Source organism: Hippocampus zosterae, chromosome 8 (assembly GCF_025434085.1).
Source record: "Hippocampus zosterae strain Florida chromosome 8, ASM2543408v3, whole genome shotgun sequence".
Lineage (NCBI taxonomy): Eukaryota > Metazoa > Chordata > Actinopteri > Syngnathiformes > Syngnathidae > Hippocampus > Hippocampus zosterae.
Window position 1 is genome coordinate 18,462,926 of NC_067458.1, and position 12,604 is coordinate 18,475,529.

Sequence of the window (12,604 nt, forward strand, 5' to 3'; positions counted from 1 at the left end):
AATGACATCACTGTGCCTAAGGGCTTAGCTTGAGCACACTCACCTGTTTTCTGGGGTTGGTCACATGGTGTTAGCAAGCTGAGCCCTCAGGCACTGTGATGTCATTTTCAGTCGACAGACAGTGGCAGTACAAGACAATGGCAGCGCCCCCCGATTTGGCTAAAAATTAACGGATTTTTCTGTTTGATTTATATTCCCCAAACACAGTATAAAGCAGAAGACCGTGTCTAGACTGGTCTGGGTGTATCGAACATATTTATAATACATCATTATTATGATCGCACTTTTACAACAACTACAGCTGTAACACAGCGATTGATGAGGAAGATTTTTGATGCGATTTCCCTTTTAACTTGTAATTTCTTTCGTTCTAATGGTGGAAGCGACCTCCCTAATCACACCGTTTCATTTTAATACATTATCATTATTAGTAGTAGTTGTGCAGCCAATTTTGCTTCTCATTCAACTGCATTGCTTCAGCTTTTTTTCGATGTTTAACTGGCACATTTGATCAACGACTTGAAAGGTGGTTGATTGATTTTGTTTTTTTCTTCTCTGTATGGGATCTTCTCGGTGTCGAGCTCCAACGAGGAGACTGTGGCTTTTATACTGCTGTAAGATACCCAAGCTATTTTACCGGCGAAGATGTGTTTTGTCTTTCGAACATTCAAGCAGTCGGTTTTTGAAAATTCTCATCGGTGGAATGGCAGCATTTGCTCCATTTTCGGGTTCACGCTTTATGCAAAAGTCAGAAAAAGACAAAAAAAAATTTAACTCCAAAACACATCTAGTGGTTGAATATTTTCTGTCAGAGCATTCTTGAATTTTTGTAATTTTAAAACATAATATGTTGACTGTTGGTACCAATCCCATATCGTGTCTCTCGATGTATTTACTCTTTCTCTAGAGCGGGGTTCCCCAAACTGATTCTGGGGTCAGATATTTTCTCGGCAAAGGGCTTTTTGATTCTTTGTAATGAGTTCCTGCTCTGGTTCCGTGTACAGTATGTGGCAGTGATGTATTTTGGTGAGCGGGCTGGGGGAAGAAGCGCCTTTCAATTTGGCCACTTGAGTTGATCCAGTTGAGGAAACCCTGCTCTATAGCTCTTCAGAAGATTTAATTCAGGTGTGTTGTCATCACCTTGTTATGACAAGGGCTACTTATTGCAGCTTTGGTAGGTAACAGTGCTGTGTGATTGAGGTGGGGGAGATTGTGGGTGCGGGGAGGGGGGCGGCATCTAAACCACAGATGCCTATACGTAACATTCCAGGTGGCTTTTTGTTTTCGTCACATTTTGCCTTTTTACAAGACAAAAAGCAAGCATCTCGACTCTATTCCCTTTACGTTTTCACTTCTTCGCTTTGCTGACATTTCAACACCCTCACAGTGTTTTTTTTTTTGCTAAAGATTTCTCCTGCTTTAAAAGTGCCCCATTTGTCAAATAATGCAGACGTCTTCATATTAAAGTCAAAAAGCCAGCCGAGGTGTCTCTCGTTGTGCATCGCAATGGTTCTCGAACCTTTTATTGAGCCAATACGTATTTTAGTGTACATTAAAAGTCCCGGCGCTCCACAAAAAAAGTCTAAAAAATTATATCCTGGAACTATGAATTGTTATGCTTGTCAGGTAGCTGCAATCGATTTGCTTCGTAGGACAAAACCAATTTCAGCAAAGTTGGGACGTTGTGTTAAACAAATAAAAACAGAATACAATGCTTTGCAACTCCTGTTCGAATCATATTGAATTGAATATAAAGACAAAATACGTAAATATTTAAAATAGGTAATCAAACTGAAACTTGGTTTTAAGCAAACAATCATGAGCGTAGAATTTTATGGCTGCAACATGTCCCAACAAAGCTGGGACAGGTCATGTTTACCGCGGTGTTATATTACTTTTTCTTCTAACAATATTCAATAAACTTTTGGGAACTGAGGACATGAATTGGCGGCTTTGTGGGTGGAATTCTTTCTCATTCTTGCTCGATGTACAGCTTCATTGTTCAACAGTCCGGGTCTCCGTTGTCATATTTTACGCTTCATAATGCGTCACACATTTTCAGTTTGAACATTAAAAAAAAACAAGTATTGTCAATGTAGTGTATTGAGTTAAATATAGGTTGAGCATGATATGCAAATCATTGTATTCTGTTTTTATTTATGTCTAGCACAATGTCCCAACTTCATTTGAATTGGGTTGGTACACCAATTATTTTGGGACCAATTAAGTAAAATTGCTTAAATTCTTGCAGAGCAACAGTTGGTAATCACTGATGTAGTTGGTCTCTAGTGTGTACTTCACTGATATCACTATTCTGTTGTATGAATAGCCACAGATGGATGAGCATTTAATTTTTTGGCTTGTGATAGTTCGATGCCATAGATCGACAATCATTTTTTTTACCTTTTAAGTAAAATTGGATCATTTTTCTGTGGAACACTATCAGTTTTCATGACACATTAAAAAAAGTACTTCATAAATTTCACATACTGCCAAAAGCATCTCACTGGCCAGAGTTTGAGCTGCATTGTGTTTGTTTAAAGAGTACACTTTCTTTCACTGACCCACTTCCATATTGGTGGTCGGTCTGTGTACTGTTCCCGATGTCAGTAAATGCGAACGCACCGTACCGTGAACACGCTTAGTAGTTATTCCAGTTTATACATATCATCGTTGATACATTCAAAGAATCTAGCCTGTTGCTAACCTAAAAGAACAGCCCCTATTGAGTCACTTAAACAACCTCAGAAATGATTTAAACATGTTGACTTTTAGATTTCAGAGAGCAAAACGTACTGCAGTAGTGTGTATTTTCATGCAAACCTTGTTCTGGCCCAGGGTAGGGAAATGGCCATCGATTTCTTAAAATGAATGAATTTGCTGCCGCCCCTTGCTTGATTGGAGTGTGTCATCTCCATGGGTCAGCGCAGTGAAATGACTTGATACTCAACCACCCCCCGCACCCCCTCACCGCCAACTCCCCAAAAATACTTTTTGCTTTGCTTCAGCTCCCGACTGTCATTTTGAGCTCTGTTGTTTTATGTAAAGCAGACACACTTTACCACCTGTATATTTTGCAACCACTTAAGATGTTTTGTTTTACAATAACTTTGTGTAGTGGTGTACAAATTGAAAGTAATGTATTTTTTTTAAGTATACCAAATGTAAATTTTGTACCATGAGTGTGCCAATCCCCTTACTCTGTAAAGCCAGACTCTTGACTTAATACTTAAGTGCCAATGTTGTGAGCGAGGGGTGGGCTGGGGTAATCAGGGCCTGTGAATTTTCATGGTCCACTTTTTAAAAAGAAACACGAAATATGTGATTAATTAACAATTTTATTCTTTATTTAATGATGGTTGAACTGCTGTTTTTAACTGCATGTGTTGGGCAGGGAGGGTGACGTGGTCATGCCAGCTACGCTATCACGGAAAGGGTTGTGCTTATTGTTCACTTGTTGATTTACAGTATTTTAGCCATATTTCCCTTTTTTTAATGTTTCATTTCAACCACTGTTGCCTGAAGCTCATCTTAACATAAAAACAACTTTCATAGCCTTCTCCTTTTCAATGTTTTCAATTGGAATAAAAAAAATATTCCTATACTTGCCTACATGGATTTTTTAAACTTTCTTTTCAGTGTTTTCGCACGCACCCTCCGATTGCATTGATATGACTCTTCAGTACTTACAACAGACAATAATTGTATTATTGTAAACTTTTGTTGCTATATATTACCGCGATTACAAATTTTTTGAAACTCCAAGGCTGAAAATAGTCTGTTTCCCCATCTCATTTTGCAAGTCAAAATTCACAAATATGCATTTTCACGACATATCCACATAGTGGCGCCGTTTGCTCAGACACCCGCAAATGAGCGTCTTGCTGGTGTAGAGCTTTCTCATCTAGATCGATGCTTTTGGCTCTGCGCTTCTCTTCCCGGCCAAACTACCCAGTGTAGTTCTATGCGGGGCGTGCACAAGCAGAGCTGCTCGTCCTTGGACAGGGAAGACAGACTCACAAGACTTGACTGAACAGGCACAGCAAGGAGAGGCGACGCGACTTTATAGAAGCCATTTCTCTGGTGTTTTCTCGAGAAAGTTGTCAGCCTGTTTTTAGGTTGTTTTTTTCAGCGACATATCCAGGCTGTTTGCTGCTGTGTTTTGTGGCTTGTTTTTCTCGCGAGTTGGGACGTAAAAAACGGGATTGAACTAACCAGCAGACATTTTGTCATCCCCCCCTCAGACACATTTTTCAACCCAGCAAACTTGTTCGACCTGGTTTATTTAACAATTTAAAAAATCTCTTCATTTTTTTGTATTGTTTTAAGCTGAACCGAGTGAGTGTGACAATTCCAAATGTCCCACGGAGCGATGTATCATTTTTGATTGACATCTTTTTTTGGGGTGGGGGGAGTATTAGCTTAGCCTAGATGCTCGCTGGTTAGCTCTAACCACGACGTCATTCCCAAACCAAAGTCAAAATTTGAGTTTTTATTTGGGTTAGGGTGAGTGTGTTTTGGGGAGGGAGGGGGCGTCTCGCTAGCTAGCTGTGAGCTAGACGCTGGACAGCTCCACTTGGACCAGTTCTTTTTGGGAGGGGGGGTGGGGGGGACAAAGGAAAAATATCAACACACGGCTTTTTTGTTTTAGGGGGGAAAAGACAGCAACAAGGGACTGACATGATGTTTCCACAATCAAGACACTCAGTAAGTCATTTAATTTATTTATATTATTTGGTGAACCTGCTATTTGTTTTATGAAAAAATGCTCAATTTTGTTTTCACGATCATTAAAAAAACTGCCAAGCATTGTATTCACCAGGTGTAGTAATTGTGTGCGTTTAAAATTAATGTTCATATTTTATTTGAATGTATTTTAGTATTGGAAGCACGACATCTTGCGTTGCCATGGTAACAGAGACTCCATAGTCTATAGCGTGCACTCTACCATTGGCTAAGCATAAGTCGGCAGGTACTTTGTTGGAGTTAAAAATTATACATTGAGATCACTTTTGCTTGAAATTGGGCACCTCGTGTTTAGCATATCTGCCTCACAGTCGAGAGGTCTCAGGTTCAAATCCCTGCATGTGCTTGTGCAGGCTTCCTCCAGCACTCCCAAAACACGCATGTTTTGTTTATTGCAGACTCCATTTATTAGATCACAACATTGTTTACAAATATCGGGGGGGAAAAATCCGAAAGCAGATGCAGAGAAATCTTGAATTAACAATGGCCCCACAGAACGGTGAACATGATTGTGTTCTTTGTAATGTGGATGTCATTGATTGACTTTACAACCAATCACTGATTTGGCACTAAAATGCAAAACATCTACCGATCCGATCCGTGTAAAATCTAATCGACACAAGCCGATCACATATTTGTCCACGGAAGTCGGTCGATCACTCGATCGGAGTACCATTGCGTTAAAGTGTTCATCATGACATCTTTTCTACTTAACAAGTTTGGACTAAACCGAAGTCAGCATGTCATACATTGTTTTACAAAATTAATGCAAACCCACCTGTGGCTCCGGAAGGAAAAAAAAAACACAATTTTGAACACCGTTAGTTAATCTGATGTCTGGTGGTTTTGCTACTTTGGCTGATAAATGTTGGTTTCCAGCTCAACAGATGTAAACAAGACAATACACACACCAAATAAGATAAGAAAACCTTTATTAGTCTCGCAATGGAGAAATTCCCAATTCACAGCAGCAAAGTAATGAAAGGAAGAAGTAGAATAACAAAATATAGGAGCTTTTGGAAAGGCAGCCACTCTCTATTAATATTAATTTAATTAATTAATATAATTAATCTATAAATTATAAATATGCCAACTTCCGAGTTCCCCATTCTCCAAGCCTGCTCCTTTTTGGATCGTGCTCTCCCGCTATGTGGCTGTCTTGTAACGCTATCGCAATGATATTGTCCCACATTGTTGATTTCGCCACGTGGTGCGTATGTATTCTTTGATGGTGCTGTGTGTCACATCGTAAGTACAGTCTCGACACTGATTGGCTGTCGTGATGGCCGCTAATTGGAAGCTTGCTGTGTTTTGTAACTCATAGTGTCCACAGACCGCAACGATATTGTCCCACATTGTTTATTTTGCCACACGGTTTGTGTATATATATGTTATGTAATGCTGCTGTGTGACATCGTAAGTACATTCTTGACGCTGATTGGCTGTTGTGATGTGACAGACCCTATTTGTGCGAACTTGACTTAATATTGTTTCGCACCGCCAGAAAGACTCAATTTGCATTTGTTACGATTGTAGCATGATGCACTGCGCACCTCTATGCACTGACAAAGTTTTACATTGTATTACATTGAGATGTTGATTTGGATTTGATTAATTATTCAGCCCTATTCATGACAATAATACAAATGTCACTTCTACCCTCATCTTCGTGTGTGAACAAATACAGGACCAATGTAACTTTAACATGTTTCGTCACACTGTGACAAAAGCACAGACGCGAAGTACGCTAGTAATGCGAATTAAAATTTTGTGCTGTCATGATTTATCCGTTAACAGTTCCGTCCCTACGTGAGAGGATAAAATGTAAAGGCCAGGCTATAAGTCACCCATTTGACTATTTGAGCCACATAATTAAAAATGAGAGACAGGAATGAAGCGCGTCACAATAGTCTATTCTACATCTGCCGTGGGCCTTCAAAGCACCTGTTAGCGCCACTGTCACCCCTATATGTCGTGCTGCCGCCTCTACTATCACGCAGCCTTGTAGATGAGCTGCATGCGTGACATTCATATAGATAAGCATGTCAAGATAAGTCAGTCTTTCTCATACTGGCATGCACAGGCATAGTTTCATCACCCTTGTATGAAACTCTGGCATTTGGATCGGCATCTGCGGGGGGTGGAGGGGGGGGGGCCCAAAGGTCACTTGGAGGTCAAATTGAGTGAGACGGCAGCATACCACACTTGGTCTTGCTTGAGTTAAGGAGCATGAAAGGGTGAATCGTTTAGATTTGTCATTGGCTTTTTGTGACACTTACTCCTCAAACTGGAGCTTTTCAATTTCGGGCATGTATCAAAAAAGATGTTGTGTTGTCATGTGTGGCTACACAAAATGCCAATACCCCTCCCCTCAATGAATTAGTTTAGTAATCTGCTCTATTCGCAGGTTACGGACACAGTTCATTGGATTAATTGTGGTGGGGATGGAAAAAGCCTCTTTGGATTCCTGACCCACTTGATAGCATTTGGCATATTGTTGGCTTTTTTCTTTTTTTAAACTTGATTAATCCTAATGCAGCTTCAACAAAGCTGCTCTTGGCGTGCCAGTTGAGGGGGAAAAAAGTGCTAATGTTGAAGGATGGCCAGGCAAAATCCCTGCACACTAAGGTTTATACGTTGCGTACAATGGCTGTAAATGCTAAGAATACATCACGGTAAACAAAAATAAAAAATAGTGTATTTTCCACACTCAAAGGCGCACTGGATTATGAGGCGCACCTTCAATGAATGGCCTATTTTGTAATTTTTTCATACATTGGGCGCACCGCATTATCAGACGGAATCTACAATGCATCCACTAGATGGAGCTATGCTCAAGGAAACACCAACAGAACGATCAGATGTCAGTCAAACTTATTTCATAAAGCAGCGACACAACTCACTTAGCCAACAGCAAGCTATAACATTGACTCGTTCGCGTTGAACTCCCTTGCCACTGCTCTATTTCCATGTTCAACTGCGTAACCCATCGCCTTAAATTTGAACTGCGTTGTCAGCATATCTCGAGCAACGAGCCATTTTGGGGTCGAAATATTAATGACCAGACATACGCATTGGATTTTAAGGCGCTGTGAGCTTTTAAGAAAATTGAAGGCTTTTAGGTGCGCATTTTGGTGCAGAAAATACGGTCATTGGATACCAACATCTTGAATTTTTTTTTGATGAATGAAACGGCATCCATATCGATCTGTGTGCAAGTCCAAAGCGGCCGGTGTACGCGCAATGCGGAAATGATTGAAGACTTAAAGAAAAAGGTGACTCCGAACCAAAATGTCTCATTCACTGCCTGTTTTGATTGGACCATACTCGAACATGCTGCAAATAAATGTGTGCAAATGCGTCACACTGCCCTCGTTCTTTGTCGCCAATGCTGAGGTTTTGCTTTCAGGCTAACAATAATCGCAATTGTCAAGGCTAGCTAAGCTAAACACTATATTTTTGTACTGACTGAAGACTGTGTTGGCCGCACATTACACCGCACTGCTCCACAGACTATGGTTAGTGGCGGACTGGAAGACGAGATGTGGAAAACACACGATTAGAGCTTAATGGACTACAAGCTTTAAACGTTGACGGGCAGTCGTGAAGTTGACTTGTCATCTAGTCAACTAATCGGTTGGACCCCTGCCACGCACACCCGCGCCTGCCCGCAAATACACACGTACACAAACGCTCAGGTCTGATGTACCAGTGGGAGGGTCAGGGACATTATGAAGCCCACTTGAATTAACAGAGCAGCCCCCAGCCTTTACTCTAAAATCTTCGTGTGTGTGTGTGTGTGTGTGTGTGTGTGTTGGAGAGGGTCTTAATCCTGGTGGTCCCCTGTATCGCTCATTAAATAACCCCCCCCCCTCACACACACACCTCCCGCCCCCGCACACCCGTCACAAACCCTCTCCTCCGCATTTGTGTGCCGTGTGTGTGTGCGTGCGGGCAGCCCTAGCAGTGTTTGTGTAGCCAGTGGAAAAAGAGTCTTGTTGATCATTCTTGCAAGGACACACACACACACACACACACACACACACATGCACATTCTTAGCAGCCTCAAGGGTCTTATCTTCTTTTAATATGTGTGGGGAGGGGAAATTGAATGTGGGGGTGGGTTGGAAGCTTGACACACGCAGGCCAGCAGATGTCTGGGTCATTGAGGTTAGGCCAACTGATTAGCATGACAAACGTGCACCTCCCCACCCACTGCGGGAGGGGTGGGGGGGGGTCTTGCTTTTGACTAGCCAAGTTGACGACATGGGTCACAGGTGATGTTGATTTTTGTCAAGAATGGCTTGAATGGGAGGGGCGTCGCCGCTTCGGACTCAATTAGAGCTACAACACACAAATGAATACAATTGGAAACACTCGGGGTTCCCTTTTTGTTTGTAGATGGCGCATATGCTCGAGGCGTAAATACTGGCGCTTCTTCATTTTTGTGCCGGGCCAAGTTTAGTTTACAGTGTTCGGGAATTTGCACCAGACAATTTGGTGACAGAAAGTAGACTAAACAGAAAGTAGACTAGGTCTGAGTTGTGGCGCAGGTGGTGTGACGTGGTTTTAGTGAATTTGATTGAGGCGCAAGCAGACAAATTCTGCCCTATGTTGACGTGTGGTGGAAGTCGTCGAATTTCATTCCTAATTTTGACAACAACCTTGGAACATTTGAGTCATTGTCAAAATAAATTAATTGCATCTTTATTGCGTCATTATTATCATCTTGATTTTATTGCTTTAATTGTGAACTTTCCTGTTGACAGGCTGTCATTTCCATGGATTTGTAACATTTTCAATTAAACGATGCAGCAATGATCAAAAATGATTCTGATGATAACCAGTTAGTTGTCGATTAACGGTTGCGCCTCTAAAATATATCCATCTTTTGTGTGATTTAATTCATTTTCCCTTCGCAACTCATAAATAAAAGCAGACACGCTTGCTTTTGTTTAGCGGTACGAATGTGCGCACCGCATGCATCTGCATGTTAATGTGGAGGAAGATGGTACAATTTCAAAACAATTGGCAGCCTTTGTGATGGCTTGTTGTTTATCACGCTGCAAAATGTCCTGAATTTAAACGATTTATCATTTACGTTGGCATTTGGATGCTCATTGAGTGTGTTTGTGTGGACCTACTGCATTAATATTCAGCTGCTTGTTCCCTACGGGAGCGTGGCGGTGGTGGGAGGTAGATTGGCGCCGGCGGTGCGTCAAACTAAGCCTTCACCGGTGCAGAACACTGCGCTTGGCTTGAACAAAACTCTCCACAGGGGTTGCTTGATTGGCCCAACCGGCCTCAACCCCGCAAGAGCCCCCTTTGACCTCCGCCTCGACACGGAACACAAGGCCGCACCGCATCGCAGCAGACAAGAGAATTAGCTGCTTTGTTTGTCCGCCTAAGAGCCTCGACTGGAACAATGTATTGCTTCATCCCCGTGATCCTTTTCAGGCTCCGCCAGGATTCACAGCTCGGCAATGACAAGTTAACCCCTCTTATTTGTTTGTCTGCTTTTCCTGTCTGTGCGATTCGTAATGCACAATGACGGGTGTATTGTAAACGGTTACATGCGATCAAATAATGTTTTTGGTGAAGTAGCATTTGGCTCATTATCCAAAATTATTTATGCACAGCATTCCTGTTAACCGGAGTTAGGAACTTTACCCTTTTTTGCCAGTCCGGGCTGCCTTAAATAAGGAAAAATAAGAAAAAGGTTTTGATATGACATGACAAATGTTGAATAATTTCAAATTTGTTTCCAGCTTTTAATGTGTAAATAAGGCTGCATGGTGGGCGAGTGTTTAATAAGTCTGCCTCACAGTTCTGAGGTTTGGGGTTCCTGTTTGAAGTTACTATATTATCTGCGTGTCTTTGGCTAGACTTACTTCCAGGAGCCACGTTCCAAAAACATACATAATTAGTTCTTGGAAGACCCTAAATTGTCTGTACTGCAGGTGCACAAGTGTGTTAGGGTTAGGGTGTGTGCGTGTGTTGTATGTGGATGCTTGTTTGTCTGAAAATGTACCCTGCAATCGACTGGTGACCGGTCAACTCTTAACAACAACAAAAATAAACCTCAACAAAACTCACCAATTGCTTGCAAGTTTCTGGTCAGTCGTTGAAAGAAAATTGTTGCAGGTGGCTGCGAAGTATGTCACAGAGAAAAGAAAGATTAAAGGAGCTGCAATAATGGATTGCAAGTTGTCTGGCTGTGTCCTACATGTGACAACAATTGTAGGATTGCAAGATGGAAGCCATCTTAGGCTATCTATCTATCTTTGCCACTTGGCAGCAAATTTAGACTAATCTTCCGCCCCCCCCCCCTTGCCTTGCTCACCTTGCTTTTTACAAGCAGACATCAATCATCTGTACAACCATGCAGGGTGTAATCTTAACCCTTTAGACCTAACCCAGCACCCCCCCCCCCCACACACACACACAGATCCCCCCCCCCCCTCCCCCCAGCCCGGATACTCCTCCACGCGTCTGGCTTTAATCTCAGACATACTCTCCAAACCGTTGGCCCAGTCCTGGCTCACCATTCCCCCCCCGTCCCCCCTCACTCTTGACAAATTGCCCATTTCCCTCGGCTTTGCAATCTCTGCACTCTTTTTTCCTGTGTATGTGTGTGCGTGCGTGTGTGTGCGTGTGTGGATCTCAGTTGTGCCATTAAATGCCTCCCCACAGCCACCTTGTCACTTCTGTGTGTGTGCGTGTGTGTGTGCGCAGGTGCGTGCATATGTGCATCTGTGTCTCCAGGGCAGCATGCCATGAGTGTCATGTTTGTGTGTGTGTGTTTTTACTGCACGCTTGGCTGGCCTTGCATGCGGGGGTCAAGATAGTTGCGCCGAGCAAGGAGCCGGACCGAGCAGTGCCAAGTCTGTGTTTGCAAGGGCAACCCACTCCAAGTGATAAAAGTAGAATAATCCTCTTTAAAGCATCTTAACGAGGTCAACTCTGTCAGGCTGCAAAGGGGGGGAGGGGGGGGGGAGTATGTGTGTGTGTGTGTATGGGGAGAGGGTGTGAGGGGAGGAGGGGCTAAATTGGGCTAAGCCTTGCCTTGGTCCGTGAGAGATAATAATCAAAATCAAATTCCTGGCCCAAACAGGATTAGGCTCTCTCTGCGCACCAAATCCCCAGTCCAGAGCGGCTGAAGACACAATCCTTTACCTCAGCCTAAACACACACACACAACACACACTTTTTTACATAAATACACACATCATTGAAGAGCTGCATTGACCCGGGTTCTTGGACATAACCGTTGGTATTTCAAATCTAGTGATTAGGCTGGAGCAATTTTTTTAGATGGCTTTATACTGAAGGTCTAATTGCCCAATTTGGTTTTTCGTGTGATTTCAAACCGCCACTTCACCACTCAGTACCAGAGTCAGGAAGACCTTTTCACACTGCACTTGGTTTTCTTGTTGTGTACCGATGGAGAGCACATTAGGACGACGGCGACCCTGTGCAACTTTGAGTATGTACGGCTTTAAAAGGCGGGCTCCGGCCTGATGAGTGACATGGATATCAGCGAATGAGTGTGTAGTGATGGCTGTTGACTGGCGAACCCGAGTTGTTCAATCAGCTGTTGCCGTGCTCACACCCCCGTTACCTTAAAATCTTAGTCACACCTGACGCTAGCGCTGACGTCGCCTTGCATGAATTATCTGAATGCGCAAAGTCATAAACAGTTGTGTGAAAGGGTCCACAAAAGGGGTGCAGCCGTGCCTTATGAGAGCCGTTTTTCCAAAGATCTAACGGCAATTGTGACCAGCTCAACCGCGGCAGAGGTGTGAATTCACGATAGAGAACAGTCATTTCCATCTATTTTGATAAAATAAACACAAAT

At 42.7% G+C, this 12,604-nt stretch overlaps 1 protein-coding gene across 2 annotated transcripts in view; it reads left to right on the forward strand.

Annotated features, from left to right (window-relative positions):
- The first annotated feature begins 3,956 nt into the window (after nucleotides 1-3,956).
- Nucleotides 3,957-12,604, forward strand: part of tle5 (TLE family member 5, transcriptional modulator) — a 30,793-nt gene continuing 22,145 nt past the window's right edge. For both annotated transcript variants that reach the window (XM_052074897.1, XM_052074898.1), the window contains exon 1: nucleotides 3,957-4,707. In XM_052074897.1, the coding sequence (XP_051930857.1) occupies nucleotides 4,681-4,707 (27 nt within the window). In that variant the 5' untranslated portion in view covers nucleotides 3,957-4,680. The remainder of the gene's footprint in view (nucleotides 4,708-12,604) is intronic.